Consider the following 19,625-nt stretch of genomic DNA (forward strand, 5'->3'; position numbering starts at 1 on the left):
TGCCCAAACTGTTGCATATACCCTGACTCCGCGTGCAATGAACGCAAGAGAAGTGACAATTTCACCTGGTTAATATTGCCTGCTAACCTGGATTTCTTTTAGCTAAATATGCAGGTTTAAAAATATATACTTCTGTGTATTGATTTTAAGAAAGGCATTGGTGTTTATGGTTAGGTCCAACGATTGTGCTTTTTTCATCAACCATGTGTAGTTATAAATAGTGATTATGATTTATTGTTTTTTATAAGATAAGTTTAATGCTAGCTAGCAACTTGCCTTGGTTTCTACTGCATTTGCGTAACAGGCAGTCTCCTCGTGGAGTGCAATGAGAGGCAGATGGTTAGAGCGTTGGAATAGTTAACTGTCAGGTTGCAAGATTGGATCCCAGAGCTGACAAGGTGAAAATCTGTCGTTCTGCCCCTGAACAAGGCAGTTAACCCACCGTTCCTAGGCCGTCATTGAAAATAAGAACGTGTTCTTTACTGACTTGCCTAGTTAAATAAAGGTATAAATTATTATAATTTTTTTAAATCGGCGCCCAAAAATACAGATTTTTGATTGTTATGCAAACTCATTAGTTGCAAAATCCGTGCTTCTACACCTGCATTGCTTGCTGTTTGGGGTTTTAGGCTGGGTTTCTGTACAGCACATTTAGATATCAGTTGATGTACGAACGGCTATATAAATAAATTTGATTTGATTTGATTTGAGCTCCAATAACTTTCAAAATATTTTTCCGAAGTTTTCCCCCCCAAAAATGTATTTTCCTATGAATGTAGTCGCACAAAGAGTTGTGTATTTTCCTAAGAATTAAGTCACAAAAATGTGTGTATTTTCAAAGGAACTAAAAACACAAAATCTGCCGAAATATTTTTGTATATATTTGCACGAATTGAGAGTGAGATTGTGTTGCACTTGCAGTGCAAGTTCGAATCCCCCATGGTGCGCAAAATAAATCTTTGAAATGTGGACTCACATTTAATAAGGTATTCACATTTATTGCGGTATTGTGTTGGGAAGAAAAGTGCAATCATCACCTTGAAAATGAAGATCAGGGGCTCAATTCAATCCAACCCACATTGCAGTATTTAAAAAATATATATATATTTTACCTTTATTTAACCAGGCAAGTCAATTAAGAACACATTCTTATTTTCAATGACGGCCTGGGAACAGTGGGTTAACTGCCTGTTCAGGGGCAGAACGACAGGTTTGTCAGCTCGGGGGTTTGAACTCGCAACCTTCCGGTTACTAGTCTAACGCTCTAACCACTAGGCTACGCTGCCGCCCCGGCAGTAGCTTTTTATCCAATGGTCAAATTAACTCACATATTTGTCTTGGGTACTGTATAAAAACTACACTACACTCTTAAAAAAAGCTGCTATCTAGAACCTAAAAAAGGGTTCTTCAGCTGTCTCCATGGGAGAATCCTTGGAAGAACCCTTTTTGGTTCCAGGTAGAACCCTTATGGGTTCCATGTACAACCCTTTCCAAAGAGAGAAACGTCAAACCTACAACTTTTCCAGGTATAACCTCAAAAGGGTTCTACCTGGAACCAAAAAGAGTTCTAACTGGAACCAAAAAAAGTGATCTTATGCGAACACCTGAAGGACCATTTTGGAACCCTTTTTTCTAAGAGTGGCAAATTTAATAGATAACTTCCTGAACTGCTTTTATCATACAAAGTGTTGCTGTCCATCACAGTATAGCCCCCTCAAAGTGAGCATGAATCCTAAAATCAAAGGAATAACGATAAAAGGTGTTAAGACATAAAAAAAAACATTTGCTTTCCTCCAGTAAATGTAGGTAGTTATTGACAAACACGATGCCACGTGGGTCAGCCGAGACAAATGTCATCTCCTGATAGACATTGTTTGTTAGATAGCTGAGACACCAGCCCCTGATATATGAGCAGACAGGAGAAATGCATAACTGAGCTGATGAATGTGGAAATGGCATGATCAGAATTGTCATAAAACCCTTTCCTTCATCTGGTGCTAATTAGATTCTGCTTTGATAAATAGCGACAGCAGCTCCTTGACAACCAGCCGACCCAGTGTTTCCTTTGGATATTGAGGGGTGGTGTGTGTGGCATTTTACCCAAAGTTACCCTACAAGTGACCCGTGTTACATATAGCCCCACTCTCCCCTGTGCACTCACAGTGCATTGCCGAGAAGTAACCTGCTTAACCATGCAGCTGCTAAGGTCTCTAGGTTTAAAATGGTGCAGTTGGCACATATTTAGGGGTTGAGAAATAAATCAATCGGGAATGGAAAGCTGGGAGCCCACCTCTTTTTAATGAAGGCCATTAAAACTGCTGTTTTCATAAATTGCAATCATTGTTGTGCATTGACTGCTTGTCAGAATGCATGTTTCCATCCCTACGGCACTCGTAACTTGCAATGCACCTCGAGATGAATATTTATCTAGCATAGAACACACAACAAGGTAAATAGATGAACTATTCTACTATGGGGTAGTCTGATTTTTCTATTCATTACTCCTTTTGTTTGCAGAGGAAAAGTAATTGTGGGCTGTTCTATTATCTTCAAAGTGCGCGTCGGCAGAAATATTGTTTTATGTTCCTTATTTTTTTGGGGGCGAGGAGGCAATGGTTTTGTCATGGAGCAGAGCCACAGCAAAACGACTGCAACGGAAACACTGTGCCAACCCCATCTCTCGCACCCATGTAACACTGGCTGGAGGTTGTGAAATGTAAAGTCGGAGAACACTGTGAACATTACTGCCTCGTGGCGACTAAAGGGCAAATATGACTGTATTATAAGACATAAACAGACAGAGGAAACATCAAAGGGGCATCTGTTTTCCTGTCCGAGCAATACCTGATTTTAACAAAGATATTTCCCAATTCCTCAATCCATGAAGTCGCACAATGCTTATACAATGTGATTCCCTTTCTTTTTTTCCCAACTAGGGCTGCGTGTTTCCATACAACAACATTCCACGATCTATGGGATCAGAGCAGGAGCAGGTGGAGTAAGCATGGGAGATGGGGAAAGAGTACATGTAGTTAAATGTCATTTGTGGAAATCATCCTAAAAGTAGTGGTTGGACACTTCCAAAATAACCTGATTGCTTATGTCACTGTGAGGCCAAACTGAAAAATCTTAATGGGAAAATACCACTTTTGTTTGTTTCATTAGTCCACTGTTGATACAGTCCCAACATGTTTTTCATGTCAGCAATCAAGTTTTCAACATATATAGCTTTCAAAACACAGAGTTTGGACACATCATCACTTTCTGTATTTTGAAAGTTCTAGATCTTGAAAAATGTGTTCATGAAACAAATACCAAAATATTGTTTTTGAGTGTTATTGTCCTTCAAGCTTGCCCAATAAAACAAGTTATAGAGAACAAAGATAGAATCATGTCTGAGGCAAGGCTGCAGACAAGAGATGAAAGGTGAAAATCCACAAAGTATAACTCAATACAGTAAATAGATAGCTAGTGAGCACTTTCTATCAACGGCAGTGTCATTCACCACTCAGTGGCTGAAAAGTTCATAGCTAACATCCTAACCATGGGAGTATTGAGTCGGCCAATGACTGCCATGTGATGTGATACTCAGAATATGCGCAGGGAGGGGTTTCTCATACCACAGGGTGAGGACTGTCACATGGTATGAACTCTAAAAACATCTCAGTCGCTAACATTAACAAAAAGCCAGCAACATGTAATCTTACTGAACCATAAAGCTATCTACTAACTAATGTGTTAATATAGACCACAGCACCATTCAGTTCTAAGCAAACAAAATAGCTGTGAAACAAGTATGAACAGATGGTGTTTGTTGGTTTTCCATTAACACGATAGATATAAACGTGGTCTGAATCTCCTGAGGAGATAATAGCTGTGGTTACTATTGCATGACAAACTAGCAAGATTATGGTTGTCGAGACTTACCAGTGACGATTCCATAGTTGGGTGCTTCAAGGATCGCCCCATAAAACTGAATGATGTTCCGATGGCTTAGTACACTGAGGATTTCAGCCTGAACATGGGGACACACCGGCAAACATAGAATTCAAACAAAATAGACTGAATATACAATGCCTTCAGAAAGTATTCACACCCCTCGAACTTTTTCCAAATGTTGTTGTGTTACAGCCGGAATTGAATATGGATTAAATTGATCAGGGAGGTTTTCCAATGCCTCAAAAAGAAGGGCACCTATTGGTAGATGGGTAAAAAAAAAAATCAAAGCAGACGTTGAATATCCCTTTGAGCATGGTGAAGTTATTAATTTCACTTTGATTGGTGTATCACTCAAACCAGTAACTACAAAGATACAGGTGTCCTTCCTAACTCAGTTGCCGGAGAGGAAGGAAACCGCTCAGAGATTTTACCATGAGGCCAATGATGACTTTAAAACAGTTACAGAGTTTAATGGCTGTGAGGCTGGATCAACAACATTGTAGTTGACAAAGTGATAAGAAGGAATGCTGTACAGAATAAAAAATATTCCAAAATATTTATCCTGTTTGCAACAAGGCATTAAAGTAATTCTGCAAGAAATGTGGCAAAGAAAATTAAGCAATTCACTTTTTGTCCTGAATTCAAAGTGTTGTGTTTAGGGCAAATCCTATACAACACATTACCGAGTACCAATCACCATATTTTCAAGCATTGTGGTGGCTCCATCATGTTATGGGTATGCTTGTAATTGGACTGGGGAGGTTTTCAGGATAAAAAAAGACATGGAATGGAGCTAAGCACAGAAAAAAATCCTACAGGAAAACCTGGTTCAGTCTGCTTTCCACCAGACACTGGGAGAGGAATTCACCTTTCAGCAGGACAATAACCTAAAACACAAAGCTAAATCTACACTGTAGTTGCTTACCAAGAAGACAGTGAATGTTGCTGACTGGCCGAGTTACAGTTTTGACTCAAATCTGTTTGAAAATCTATGGCGACTTGAAAATAGTTGTCTAGCAATAATCTCTATTCAATTTGACAGAGCTTGAAGAATTTTGAAAATAATAAATGGGCAAATATTGTACAATCCAGATGTGAAAAACTCTTAAGAGAATAACCCAGAAAGACTTTCAGCTGCAATCACTGCAAAAGGTGATTCTAACATGTATTGACTAAGGTGTGTGAATACTTATATAGTATACTTAAACATTGGCAGTAGAACGGCTTCCATGAAGAGCTCAGTAACTTTCAAGGTGGCACAGTCATAGCATGCCACCTTACCAACGAATCAGTTTGACAAATGTCTGCCCTGCTAGAGCTGCCCCATCAACTGTAGGTGCTGTTATTGTGAAGAGGAAATGTCTAGGAGCAACAATGGCTCAGCTGAAAAGTGGTAGGCCACACAAGCTCACAGAACGAGACCGATGAGGGCTGAAGCTCGTAGTGCGTAAAAAGCATCTGTCCTCAGTTGCTCTCACTACAGAGTTCCAAACTGCTTCTGGAAGCAATGTCAGCACAGGAACTGTTCGTCGGAAGCTTCATGAAATGGGTTTCCATGGTCGAGCAGCACCACACAAGCCTAAGATCAACATGCGCAATGGCAAGCGTCAGCTGGGGTGGTTTCACGCCACCATTGGACTCTGGAGTTGTGGAAAGCCTTCTCTGGAGTGATGAATCACACTTCACCATCTGGGTTTGGCGGATGCCAGGACAACGCTACCTGGCCCAATACATAGTGAACACTGTAAAGTTTGGTGGAGGAGGAATAATGGTCTGGGGCTGTCTTTCATGGTTCAGTCTAAGCCCCTTAATCTTAAGGCTACAGCTTACAATGTCATTCTAGACGATTCTGTGCTTCCAACTTTGTGGCAACAGTTTGAGGAAGGCCCTTTCCTGTTTCAGCATGACAATGCTCCCATACACAAAGCGTGGTCCATACAGAAATGGTTTGTCGAGATCGGTGTGGAAGAACTTGACTGGCCTGCACAGAGCCCTGACCTCAACCCCATCAAACACCTTTGGGATGAATTGGAATACCGACTGTGAGCCAGGCCTAATCACCCAACATCAGTGCCCAACCTCACTAATGCTCTTGTGGCTGAATGGAAGCAAGTCCCCACAGCAATGTTCCAACATCTAGTGGAAAGCCTTCCCAGATGAGTGGAGGCTGTTATAGCAGCAAAGGGGGGGACCAACTCCACATCAATGCCCATGACTTTGGAATGAGATGTTTGACGAGCAGGTGTTCACATACTTTTGGTCATGTAGTATACATCAGATGTATTTTTGTCACTTACAAGAAATCTCCAGAATCAGAATCATCCATTCTTTAATTTGGCCTAATATGATCCCTCATTTGGCAATAGTCGTTCTTTAAAGCATACAGCATGTGAAATTCTGTGCACAAAGCGAGGGGGAGTATAATGACTATGACTGATGGGTACCAAAAGTCACCACAACCCACTAAACGGGGTAGCAATTAAAATGATTACTACACCGACGATTAAAAAGTATATGAAAAGCCTCAGCAATTAGGACTCCTACCTCATTTTCGATCTTGAGCAGCTTTTTCACCGCCACCTCTTTGTCCTGAGGTATCCACCTGGCTCGGTACACGCTCCCGAAGCTGCCGCCGCCGCAGTTCTCGTAGAAGTGGATGTCATCAAACTTGATTTGCACGAAGGAGGCACTGAGAGGCAACATCTCATAATAACACTCAGCCCCAACTCAACGTCTGTCTGGAGGACCACAGGGAAGGAGATAGCGGAGGAGGAAAAACAAGCACAGAGCTCACTAAAAAGCAGTTAAGAACCGATGCTCAAATCTGTCATAGGCTTGTCCCCCCACCCCCAAAAAAAAAAAAAAAACTCTGATTCCTCAAAGTAAAAGTCCTGCACCAGTGACACAACTGAGAGCAGCTGTACACTTGAGCACACCATTAGTGTGTGAGACTGGGAAGCTGGATGTGCTGCTAACAGTACACCAGGGAGGCCTCTGTGTCATTGGCTATGTCTGCCCGGAGTGGCACCGTGATATCCCTGATCTCAGCCAGTGATTTATGGGACATTCAACGAGCCCGCCTGTCCCAGACCTACGCCACACAGTCACCAGTAAGCGAGGGTGAGGTAAGTGAGGGTCCCAGGATCCTCTGCTTGTATAAGGACTATGGATGGCATCCCTGGCATGCATTCTCCCTCTACTGTGATCACTAAGCACAAAATACACACGGCCAAAGTCACCGACTGTTCCAGTAGAGTCTAGAGTGGTCTGTACAGTACATGTAAGGCTACAAAGCTAGACACAGCAGAGCTCTTAAAGGGATTGCATCCTCTAGTCTCCCATGAATCACTGCAAACTTTTCATGACACACAATCACTACACACTTGTTTTAAAAACAAACCCAAAAGGTGCTACACACCTCTAATTCTATATTCAAAGAACAGGGACCATGTCTTCCTAATGTATATAAATGAAAGTGCGATAATAGGTAGAGGGAACACCAAACCAACTTTTTGCCCACAGACAACAATTAACGCACACTTCCCTTTGTTTTTAAATATCAACCTAAGTGCATCTTGTAAAGAAAGAATCCCTTCATTACAGGAAATTGTAGCTCGGATATTGTTCAGAAGTTTCCCCATTTACTGCTCAGCAATTATGGCTTTTAAGAGGCTGTTACCTGGACCTAAATCAGGATTGCTATCCAGCCCAGCAGGAAATGCCTCCATTGTCACAGAGGGGAGCCAATTCTCTCTACTGATTTACGGCTATTGATGCTATACTTAACTTCACACCAATCTTTTCAGTACATGAGCAGCTCCGACATTTTCTGTAGACACTTAAGCACGAAGGGTTACAGGGTTATTGGAGCTCGTTTTTGTCTGTCCTCACTGGAAAGTCAACACTCTGCCCCAGACACTAAAATTATGGACCAATACCCATGTGAACATATACAGGCAAGTAGATAGATACCTGCCAGAGCTCTACAGATGAACATGTAAAAATGTAGCAGAAATAATCCAAACGTATTGAGTTAACCTCGTCTGCTTGACCCATTCATATCGTCCCGGTGGCGGATATGATTACATACTGTCCCCCATCAGGAAGTACAAACTTCAGCTCCAGAGTTTAAGCTACGACCCGAAGCAAAACTAAATAGAAGTCTCACTGCTGTTACTTACATAATCAAAATGTCTCCAGGCATTTACAGTAAATAATTCAACCAGGAAATGGTCTATGTGTATGTATGCAGTTTAGACTGCATACATACACCACACACAAAATATGTATAGACTAGTGTAAATTGTGTTAAATATAATTTTGCAAGATTAAGACACTTCAGCAGCTCAGGATCAACAGGAGTTTAAAGGCAAGAATACCAATTTCCTCGATGACACGCATGAGACCAACGCGTTTGCCAAACAGACAACTGTAAAACAATGGAATTTGTTATTCACAACTTTCCAAAAAGTATGTAATTGAAAACATGTAACGGCGTGTAGGCCTACTCACTGAAACACAATGCGATATTAGTGCATAGCCTACCTTTGAATTTTCCAACAAATACTAGAAACATTCAGTTTGACAGATCCAATGGGTAGCTTAACTTCTGCAGGTAAACATAGAACTACTGTAAAGAACCCACTTTCATGGAAACCGGGCGTGACGTTTATGATTTCCCCACACCGGGATTTCTCGTTACACAACTTCTTCCTTGACTTGGGCTGAGTGCTGAACGCTATAGAGAAATAGCCATAGACATTAAAACCAGGGAAGTATCCCAACATTTTTCAAAGAGCTTCACAAATTCTGATGACAACAGCGCCACTCAATGGGTAAAACCGGTACACCTCCAACGACACCATTAAAATGAAGCAGCAATCTATGTTATAACAACCAACACCTACAGGGAATCGAATTCGTTTCCCTATTGTCAAAAGATACTATGACAGCATAAAAGTTTATTTGAAATATTTTTTCAGCTCAGATCATAATTAGTTATTATACTAACTAATTATCAAAATAATCAATGAACAATCAAATGGACAGCAGATACATCAAATTCATTTTTAATATTTACAGAATACACATGGCTAAAATGTTTGCAGAAAACGGTTACCTTAGAGACTTTCAAAGAGGAATGTGCTCACATTCTGTACATCCCAGCCCAACATCTCAAATCATTGCATGCTGAGGCCATAATAGATATATGAACACATTGTACATGTGTAATAAAAAGCATCAAATCTGATTTAGAAAAAAGATTGGAAACAACATCTGAATATCAGGATTTGGAATTTAGGAGGTTAGAGTGAAGTAAGAGCCAATGTTTCCACCTGGAAAAGTTATCTGTTTAACATAAACCTCACAGAATATTGTACAACAATCAAATGGATGATTATTTCCAAACGATAATTCGCTTCATAGATTGTGTCCTTTTCGTGGGGCTGGTGACTTCAAAGAATTAAATAGAGCTTCAGGGACATGAGAATGAGATGAATTTGAAAATACTTGGTGAAATTTAAAGCGGAGTGACTGCTGCCCATTGATGAAAACGATACACAAAGGAAAACAAGCAGCAGAAATGATACTGACATTTGAAATACAGTTGAAGGTGGAGCCGATGAACTCTGCAGCTTACTTGACTAAACTGCATGAATAATAATGTGAAGTTCCATGTAGCAAAGTGGATATGTGTGTGTGTGTGTACTGGTACAGTAGAGCAGCAGCATGTGACATGTCCCGTGTCTGTCCAGTGTCCGTCCAAGCTTCAGGTCCTGCGTGGTTCCAGTCTGTGGGAGAACTGAGATAGGGTTCTCTGGTTGTCAATCACAGTCAGCTGGCGCACATAGCTCCTCACGTCCAGGTGGTTCTTACTGGTCTGAGATGGTTCTGCACCTGAGAGACGATGGGAAAGCGAAATACCACCTTCCTTATAAACCGTGTCCTGTATGCCCCAAGCACTTAGAAACCTTCCCAGTCAAGTGAAGACTTAAAGACGGATATGTTTACTTACTGAATGGCAGACTTCTGCAGTATCTCACTATTCTCACTGTGTTGGCGATCATTCGCTGAAAAACAAAAAAACACAAATAGATGTTACCATGATGAATTTAGACTTCCAATATAATATCATGTCAAAATCAATATCCTCAGGGGAGGGCCTTACCATTTTCTCAAAATTGACCAAACTGTCAATGAACGTCTTGTTTCCATCATGAGTGAAAGTCATGTCTGGAAAGATAATAGCAATATGATTGCACACATAGAACATAGACAAAAGAATAAGGATTGGAATTGACAAGAACAAACAATATTGAAGCTAGTTACACTGTGTCCCAGGCTGACACTCCAAAAAGAGATCAAAACCTGCTGATAATAACTTCTTCACACAAGAGGCAGTGAGGACAAACCTCTCAATAGTCAATCAATTGGTAAGATAATGGGTAAAACAACATGGAGGGTCATGTAGACGGTGGGAGAGAGCTGTGTTGGGTAAAACAACATGGAGGGTCATGTAGACGGTGGGAGAGAGCTGTGTTGGGTAAAACAACATGGAGGGTCATGTAGACGGTGGGAGAGAGCTGTGTTGGGTAAAACAACATGGAGGGTCATGTAGACGGTGGGAGAGAGCTGTGTTGGGTAAAACAACATGGAGGGTCATGTAGACGGTGGGAGAGAGCTGTGTTGGGTAAAACAACATGGAGGGTCATGTAGACGGTGGGAGAGAGCTGTGTTGGGTAAAACAACATGGAGGGTCATGTAGACGGTGGGAGAGAGCTGTGTTGGGTAAAACAACATGGAGGGTCATGTAGACGGTGGGAGAGAGCTGTGTTGGGTAAAACAACATGGAGGGTCATGTAGACGGTGGGAGAGAGCTGTGTTGGGTAAAACAACATGGAGGGTCATGTAGACAGTGGGAGAGAGCTGTGTTGGGTAAAACAACATGGAGGGTCATGTAGACGGTGGGAGAGAGCTGTGTTGGGTAAAACAACATGGAGGGTCATGTAGACGGTGGGAGAGAGCTGTGTTGGGTAAAACAACATGGAGGGTCATGTAGACGGTGGGAGAGAGCTGTGTTGGGTAAAACAACATGGAGGGTCATGTAGACGGTGGGAGAGAGCTGTGTTGGGTAAAACAACATGGAGGGTCATGTAGACGGTGGGAGAGAGCTGTGTTGGGTAAAACAACATGGAGGGTCATGTAGACGGTGGGAGAGAGCTGTGTTGGGTAAAACAACATGGAGGGTCATGTAGACATGGTAGACAGTGCTGTGTTGGGTAAAACAACATGGAGGGTCATGTAGACGGTGGGAGAGAGCTGTGTTGGGTAAAACAACATGGATGGTCATGTAGACGGTGGGAGAGAGCTGTGTTGGGTAAAACAACATGGAGGGTCATGTAGACAGTGGGAGAGAGCTGTGTTGGGTAAAACAACATGGAGGGTCATGTAGACGGTGGGAGAGAGCTGTGTTGGGTAAAACAACATGGAGGGTCATGTAGACGGTGGGAGAGAGCTGTGTTGGGTAAAACAACATGGAGGGTCATGTAGACGGTGGGAGAGAGCTGTGTTGGGTAAAACAACATGGAGGGTCATGTAGACAGTGGGAGAGAGCTGTGTTGGGTAAAACAACATGGAGGGTCATGTAGACGGTGGGAGAGAGCTGTGTTGGGGAGGGTCATGTAGACGGTGGGAGAGAGCTGTGTTGGGTAAAACAACATGGAGGGTCATGTAGACGGTGGGAGAGAGCTGTGTTGGGTAAAAAACAAGGGTCATGGAGGGTCATGGGTAGACGGTCATGTAGACAGTGGGAGAGAGCTGTGTTGGGTAAAACAACATGGAGGGTCATGTAGACGGTGGGAGAGAGCTGTGTTGGGTAAAACAACATGGAGGGTCATGTAGACGGTGGGAGAGAGCTGTGTTGGGTAAAACAACATGGAGGGTCATGTAGACGGTGGGAGAGAGCTGTGTTGGGCAAAAAAACAAAAGGGTCAACATGGAGGTAAAACAACATGGAGGGTCATGTAGACGGTGGGAGAGAGCTGTGTTGGGTAAAACAACATGGAGGGTCATGTAGACGGTGGGAGAGAGCTGTGTTGGGTAAAACAACATGGAGGGTCATGTACATGGACGGTGGGAGAGAGCTGTGTTGGGTAAAACAACATGGAGGGTCATGTAGACGGTGGGAGAGAGCTGTGTTGGGTAAAACATGGAGGGTCATGTAGACAGTGGGAGAGAGCTGTGTTGGGTAAAACAACATGGAGGGTCATGTAGACGGTGGGAGAGAGCTGTGTTGGGTAAAACAACATGGAGGGTCATGTAGACGGTGGGAGAGAGCTGTGTTGGGTAAAACAACATGGAGGGTCATGTAAACGGTGGGAGAGAGCTGTGTTGGGTAAAACAACATGGAGGGTCATGTAGACGGTGGGAGAGAGCTGTGTTGGGTAAAACATGGAGGGTCATGTAGACAGTGGGAGAGAGCTGTGTTGGGTAAAACAACATGGAGGGTCATGTAGACGACGACAGCAGACAACATTCAGTGGGAGAGAGCTGTGTTGGGTAAAACATGGAGGGTCATGTAGACAGTGGGAGAGAGCTGTGTTGGGTAAAACAACATGGAGGGTCATGTAGACGGTGGGAGAGAGCTGTGTTGGGTAAAACAACATGGAGGGTCATGTAGACGGTGGGAGAGAGCTGTGTTGGGTAAAACAACATGGAGGGTCATGTAGACGGTGGGAGAGAGCTGTGTTGGGTAAAACAACATGGAGGGTCATGTAGACAGTGGGAGAGAGCTGTGTTGGGTAAAACAACATGGAGGGTCATGTAGACAGTGGGAGAGAGCTGTGTTGGGACAGACAGACAGACACAAAACAACATGGAGGGTCATGTAGACGGTGGGAGAGAGCTGTGTTGGGTAAAACAACATGGAGGGTCATGTAAACGGTGGGAGAGAGCTGTGTTGGGTAAAACAACATGGAGGGTCATGTAGACGGTGGGAGAGAGCTGTGTTGGGTAAAACATGGAGGGTCATGTAGACAGTGGGAGAGAGCTGTGTTGGGTAAAACAACATGGAGGGTCATGTAGACGGTGGGAGAGAGCTGTGTTGGGTAAAACAACATGGAGGGTCATGTAGACGGTGGGAGAGAGCTGTGTTGGGTAAAACAACATGGAGGGTCATGTAGACGGTGGGAGAGAGCTGTGTTGGGTAAAACAACATGGAGGGTCATGTAGACAGTGGGAGAGAGCTGTGTTGGGTAAAACAACATGGAGGGTCATGTAGACAGTGGGAGAGAGCTGTGTTGGGTAAAACAACATTCAGGGTCATGTAAACGGTGGGAGAGAGCTGTGTTGGGTAAACCTTTGATCACTAACCTTTGATCAGCAGCGGCATGAAGGGAATGATGGGCGGGTCCAGCTTGGCCACAGTGAGCCGGTACGCCCGGTGGTTCCTGGACGGGTCCTGTGGAAATACTCACACTGTTCTGAGATCTGCCACAACCATGTTAAGTGGGCACATCAGTCACAGCCAAGGGTGGTGCAGCTCAATACATACATTGTTAGATGACAAATGACCATGCAAGAATGTGACGTTTCAATTAAATATTTGAATAAATTGGAGCTTTAGAAAGCAATGCTAGAGACTGAGTGGATGAATGGTTGATATGGGACTAAAAATAGTTTAGGGTACTCACCATTAAGCTCTCAAATTCGCTGTAAAACTTCTTAAATTTGCTGGGTAGTTTCTGTCAACACAAGTAACAGGGAAAGTTAACAGACAGTTGAAATCATATTATTGGGCAGATGCTAAACACATTTGAGTGTTGTTGGACAGACAGATGGACAATGTCAGACAGACACAGTGAAAGACACACAGTGAGACAGACACACAGTGAGACAGACACACAGTGAGACAGACACACAGTGAGACAGACACACAGTGAGACAGACACACAGTGAGACAGACAGTGAGACAGACACACAGTGAGACAGACACACAGTGAGACAGACAGACAGTGAGACAGACAGACAGTGAGACAGACAGACAGTGAGACAGACAGACAGTGAGACAGACAGACAGACAGACAGTGAGAGACAGACACACAGTGAGACAGAGACACACAGTGAGACAGACAGACACCCACCTCCCATGTCTGACTCAGTCTGCTCACGGCTGGGTTACTCATGCCCATGATAATAGCGAAGAAGGAGTTGAGGTTCTTATACTCCTTACAGCTGTTACAGAGAGAAAGTAGTCCAGAGATGTATCAGTATCAGGTAACATGTTACATGTGACTAATTTAAGTCATTTAAGTCACAGGGGGTCATGAAGGAAACACTTGTCATTACCAAAATGATACATGTACAGGTCATTCGGAAAGTATTCAGACCCCTTCCCTATTTCCACATTTTGTTACGTTACAGCAACTTTGTTACAATACAAATTGATCAAAGAAAAATACATCTCAATCTACATACAATACCCCATAATTACAAAGCAAAAACTTGTTTTTAGACATTTATACAAATGTACAAAAAATAATAATAAACAGAAATACCTTATTTGCGTAAGTATTAAGACCCTTTACTATGAGACTCGGAATTGAGCTTAGGTGCATCCTGTTTCCTATTGATCATACTTGAGATGTTTCTACAACTTGATTGGAGTCCACCTGTGGTAAATTCAATTAAATTCGGTGCCAACCTTGCTAGGCGCCTCAGAGATTTGGGAGAGGGCAGTGAGTACTCCCTAATCTTGAGGGAGGACGGGGAGTGCTTCTCACGGTCCCTAATCTTTGTCGGCTGGGTATTGATACACTATGTGCGTAGGATACCTACTGTTCGTATGTATGTGTGTATGATATCTACTGTTTGTGTGGAAGTACGTGCGCCGCTAATAAAATGGATGTCTTTGTATTGTGGACTTCAGAACGTTCTCGTGAATAAACATTCAACTATTGTAGGCTGGGCCTCTGTTTTCATTTCAACCAGTATCTTACAAATTCTGGGTTGCAGACTGAGTAGTTAATTGAAGTTCAGTTTATGAACATTGAGAACATAATTCTCACAACAAATGGTCACTCTGACAGAGCTCCAGAGTTCCTCTGTGGAGATGGGAGAACCTTCCAGAAGGACAACCATCTCTGCAGCACTCCACCAATCAGGCCTTTATGGTAGAGTGGCCAGATGGAAGACACTCCTCAGTAAAAGGCACATGACAGCCCGCTTGGAATTTGTCAAAAGGCACGTAAAGTGCACTCCGACCATGAGAAAAACGTTTCTCTGGTCTGATGAAGAGATTGAACTCTTTGGCCTGAATGCCAAGTGTCACATCTGGAAGAAACCTGACACCATCCCTACAGTGAAGCATGGTTGTGGCAGCATCATGCTGTGGGGATGTTTTTCAGCAGCAGGGACTGGGAAACTAGTCAGGATCGAGGGAAAGATGAATGGAGCAAAATTATATCCTTGATGAAAACCGTCTCCAGAGCGCTCAGGACCTCAGACTGCGGCGAAGGTTTACCTTCTAACAGGACAACGACCCAAAGCACACAGCCAAGACAATGCAAGAGTGGCTTCGGGACAAGTCTCTGAATGTCCTTGAGCCTCCAGTCAGACCCTGGACTTGAACCCAAAGCCACTCCTGCATTGAACCCGAAGCCATCTCTGGAGAAACCTGAAAATAGCTGAGCAGCAACGGTCCCCATCCAACCTGACAGAGTTCTGCAAAGAAGAATGGGAGAAACTGCCCAAATACACATCTGCCAAGCTTGTAGCATCATAACCAAGAAAACTTGAGGCTGTAATCATTGCCAAAGGTGCTTCAATAAAGTACTGAGTAAAGGGTCAGAATACTTATGAAAATGCAATATTTCAGTTAAAGATTTAATACATTTGCCAACATTTCTAAAAAGCAATTTCTGCTTTGTCATTATGTGGTATTGTGTGTAGAATGATAAGGGAAAACAAAACTATTTAATCAACTTTAGAATAAGGCTGTAACGTAACAAAATGTGGAAAAAGTCAAGGGGTCTGAATACTTACCGAATGCACCGTACATTCAGCCATTCAAACATTTGTTAATCTTGACACTTAAACCTTTCCTTTAGGGATTGATTGGGAGGGTTGACTGTACCCTACAGCTAAGTGACACAGGTATGCAATTCTACTACTACAGCTCTGCAGTCAGGGGAGACCGTGCACGCGCAAATGTGCATGCATGAGAGAGAGGGCGACAAGGCAAGGGCCACTCACTGGGCAGCGATCTTGATGAACTTCTTGAGCAGCTGAACACGCTTGCTGAGCTGAGCACACAGACAGATCTCCGTGATCACCCACAGCTGAATCTCATTAAACCTCCTGAGGAACAGGTCCATGTTGGCCGTAGTCTTCTTGAAGTTCTTCCTCCCAAATGTATAGTAGATCAGCTCATGCTGTTGTACAGGGCAAGAGAGAAAGTCAATGACCGTGTCCCTGATAGTTTCCATTATAATGTATCACTATATTGGTTTAATAGTTAATAGTTGCCATCTAGAACCTTCTGAAGAAACCTTTTTGTTTCCAGGTAGATGGTTTTACATGGAATCCAAAACGCTTTCTTCAGAGTGTCCCAAAAGGGTTCTACCTCCTATGGGGATAGCCAAATAGAGTAGGAAGACATAGCCTGCACCCAGAATGGCACACTATTCCCCATAGGGCAGGGGTCGAAAGTAGGGCACGAAACATGTATAGGGAATAGGGTGCCATTTAGGTCGCAACCATAGAATCAAGTCATTCCTCATTCGTCATTGGTCTGAGGCACCTCATGTACACAGTGGAAGAGTTCCCAGTCGTAGAGAGTCATCTGGTAGGCCAGGTCTTTAGAGCTCATCAACTCAAAGCTGCCCAGGGAGCCTGTGGAGGGTCCTTCCTGCTCTGGTAAGGGCATCTGAAATATTGCGCTGTATATCATTCTTCATTATACAATTCACACGGATATGAAATACAGGACTGTTTTGATAGCTACAATGACAGTTATACAACTATAACAAGTCGAATTGCAACAGTAGCCTCAGGCCAGTGATCATATATCAGTCGATTAAAACAAATATATTCCATTAGAGAAACACAACATGAGACGCAACATGCTTCATAGTAACAGCTGCAGGAGATGTAGCTTGTAGGAAAACCTCTGGGAATTAGTTGGGTGGGTCTGAATGCTTGTTTTTCTGCATCGTTAATTTGTTGGGCAATATGTTTTTGCTGCGGGGTATTTACGCACCAATGAATCCAGTTGATCCCCGGGACAGACAAATAGACGGCCGTTGATGCTGAGTGTGGAGAAGACGGATATATCGTTGGGGTTTAGCACCACTTTATCTGAGGGAAAACAACAAACGAGCGATAATTAAAACATGCTCATGTACTGTATTTAATAGGATCATGTTATTATGGTCCGTCCTGAAGTCGCATAACAAGGGTAAGGAAAAGATGGCGCTGCAGTGGATATCGACCGTTTTACGGGCTCCCGACCAATTCAAACCAAATCTTATTAGCCACATGGGCCGAATACAACAGTGAAATGCTTACTTATGAGCCCCTAACCAACGATGCAGTTTTAAAAAACTACAGATAAGAAAAAGAGATAAAAGTAACAAGAGCAGCATTAAAGAGCAGCAGCAAAATAACAATAGCGAGACTAGAGTCAATGGGCGGGGGCACCACAGGTTAGTTGAGGTAGTATGTACATGTAGGTCGAGTTATTAAAGTGACTATGCATAGATGACAACAGAGAGTAGCAGTGGTGTAAAGAGGGGGGAGGGGGCAATGCAAATAGTCTGGGTAGCCATTTGATTAGCTGTTCAGGAATCTTATGGCTCGGGGGGTAGAAGATGTTTCGAAGCCTCTTGGACCTAGACTTGGCTCTCCGGTACCGCTTGCTGTGTGGTAGCAGTGAGAACAGTCTATGACTAGGGTGGCTGGAGTCCAACAATTTTTAGGGCCCTCTGACGCCGCCTGGCATAGAGGTCCTGGATGGCAGGAAGCTTGGCCCCAGTGATGTACTGCGCCGTTCGCACTACCCTCTGTAGTGCCTTGCGGTCAGAGGCCGAGCAGTTGCCATACCAGGCAGTGATGCAACCAGTCAGGATGTCCTCAATGGTTCAGCTGTAGAAACTTTTGAGGATCTGATGACCCATGCCAAATCTTTTCAGTCTCCTGAGGGGGAATATATTTCATCGTGCCCTCTTCACGACTGTCTTGGTGTGCTTGGACCATGTTAGTTTGTTGGTGATGAGGACACCAAGGAACTCTCAACCTGCTCCACTGCAGCCCCGTCGATGAGAAAGTGGGCGTGCTCGGTCCTCTTTTTCCTGTAGTCCACAATCATCTCTTCTGTCTTCATCACATTGAGGGAGAGGTTGTTGTCCTGGCACCACACGGCCAGGTCTCTGACCTCCTCCCTATAGGCTGTCTCATCGTTGTTGGTGATCAGGCCTACCACTGTTGTGTCATCGGCAAACTTAATGATGGTGTTGGGAGTCGTGCCTGGCCGTGTAGTCATGAGTGAACAGGGAGTACAGGAGGGGACTGAGCACGCGCCCCTGAGGGGCCCCTGTGTTGAGGATCAGCATGGCAGATGTGTTGTTCCCTACCCTTACCTCCTGGGGGTGGCCGGTCAGGAAGTCCAGGATCCAGTTACAGAGGGAGGTGTTTAGTTCCAGGGTCCTTAGCTTATTGATGAGATTTGAGGGCACTATGGCGTTGAACGCTGAACTGTTGTCAATGAATAGCATTCTCACATAGGTGTTCCTTTTGTCCAGGTGGGAAAGGGCAGTGTGGAGTGCAATAAAGATTGCATCATCTGTGGATCTGTTGGGGCGGTATGCAAATTGGAGTGGTCTAGGGTTTCTGGGATGATGGTGTTTATGTGAGCCATGACCAGCCTTTCAAAGCACTTCATGGCTAAAGACGTGAGTGCTACGGGTGTAAGATGGCGCCGGAGCAGATTACGCACTCTCTATTGCACTGCCCTTTCCCACCTGGATAAAAGGAGCGCCTATGCGAGAATGCTGTTCATTGACTACAGCTCAGTGTTCAACATCATAGTGCCCATCAATAAGCTCAGGACCCTGGGACTAAACACCTCCCTCTGCAATTGGATCCTGGACTTCCTGACGGGCTGCACCCTGGTTTGGAGAGTATTTAACAACACATCTGCCACATTGACCAAGAACACGGGGGTACCTCAGTGTCCACAACGACAGGACTGTAATGGAGCGGGTCGAGAGCTTCAAGTTCCTCGTTATCCACATCACTAAGGAATTAACATGGTCCACACTAACCAACACAGTCATGAAGAAGGCACGACAACACCTCATCTGAAAATAATTGGGCCCTCAGATCCTCAAAGTTTTACAGCTGCACCACTGAGAGCATCTTGACTGGCTGCATCACCGCTTGGTATGGAAACTGCTTGGCAGCTACCCCCAAGCCATAATACTGCTGAATAGTTCATCAAATGGCTACCCGGACTATTTGCATGGAACCTTTTTTGCACCGACTCTCTTCCACTGACTCTCACCGGACTCACAAAACACACACATATGCATATTGACGCCACACACACACACACACACACACACACACACTTTCCCACTCTTCACATACACTGCTGCAACTATGTTCATTTTCAATCCTGATTGCCTCGT

General features: G+C 43.8%; 2 protein-coding genes across 10 annotated transcripts in view; both read right to left on the reverse strand.

Annotated features, from left to right (window-relative positions):
• Positions 1 to 8,723, reverse strand: part of LOC118367065 (mitogen-activated protein kinase kinase kinase 20-like) — a 54,350-nt gene extending 45,627 nt beyond the window's left edge. Inside the window, exons 1-3 of one of the 4 annotated variants that reach the window (XM_035750063.2) lie at positions 8,485 to 8,723; positions 6,484 to 6,677; positions 3,928 to 4,015 (exon numbers count right to left, since the gene is read on the reverse strand). In XM_035750063.2, the coding sequence (XP_035605956.1) occupies positions 3,928 to 4,015; positions 6,484 to 6,642 (247 nt within the window). In that variant the 5' untranslated portion in view covers positions 6,643 to 6,677; positions 8,485 to 8,723. Of the gene's footprint in view, positions 1 to 3,927; positions 4,016 to 6,483; positions 6,678 to 7,911; positions 8,373 to 8,484 lie in introns of those variants that run through there. The other 3 variants (XM_035750061.2, XM_035750062.2, XM_035750064.2) reach the window with 3 other exon arrangements.
• Positions 8,724 to 8,968: 245 nt separating this feature from the next.
• LOC118367067 (rap guanine nucleotide exchange factor 4-like) overlaps positions 8,969 to 19,625 on the reverse strand; it is a 49,352-nt gene continuing 38,695 nt past the window's right edge. For all 6 annotated transcript variants that reach the window (XM_052493797.1, XM_052493796.1, XM_052493798.1 and 3 more), the window contains 9 exons: positions 17,198 to 17,295; positions 16,739 to 16,864; positions 16,192 to 16,370; positions 14,082 to 14,172; positions 13,632 to 13,682; positions 13,312 to 13,399; positions 10,109 to 10,173; positions 9,956 to 10,010; positions 8,969 to 9,837 (listed from right to left, as the gene is read on the reverse strand). In XM_052493797.1, coding sequence (XP_052349757.1) covers positions 9,710 to 9,837; positions 9,956 to 10,010; positions 10,109 to 10,173; positions 13,312 to 13,399; positions 13,632 to 13,682; positions 14,082 to 14,172; positions 16,192 to 16,370; positions 16,739 to 16,864; positions 17,198 to 17,295 — 881 coding nt within the window. In that variant the 3' untranslated portion in view covers positions 8,969 to 9,709. The remainder of the gene's footprint in view (positions 9,838 to 9,955; positions 10,011 to 10,108; positions 10,174 to 13,311; positions 13,400 to 13,631; positions 13,683 to 14,081; positions 14,173 to 16,191; positions 16,371 to 16,738; positions 16,865 to 17,197; positions 17,296 to 19,625) is intronic.

Source organism: Oncorhynchus keta, chromosome 34 (genome assembly GCF_023373465.1).
Source record: "Oncorhynchus keta strain PuntledgeMale-10-30-2019 chromosome 34, Oket_V2, whole genome shotgun sequence".
Classification (NCBI taxonomy): domain Eukaryota; kingdom Metazoa; phylum Chordata; class Actinopteri; order Salmoniformes; family Salmonidae; genus Oncorhynchus; species Oncorhynchus keta.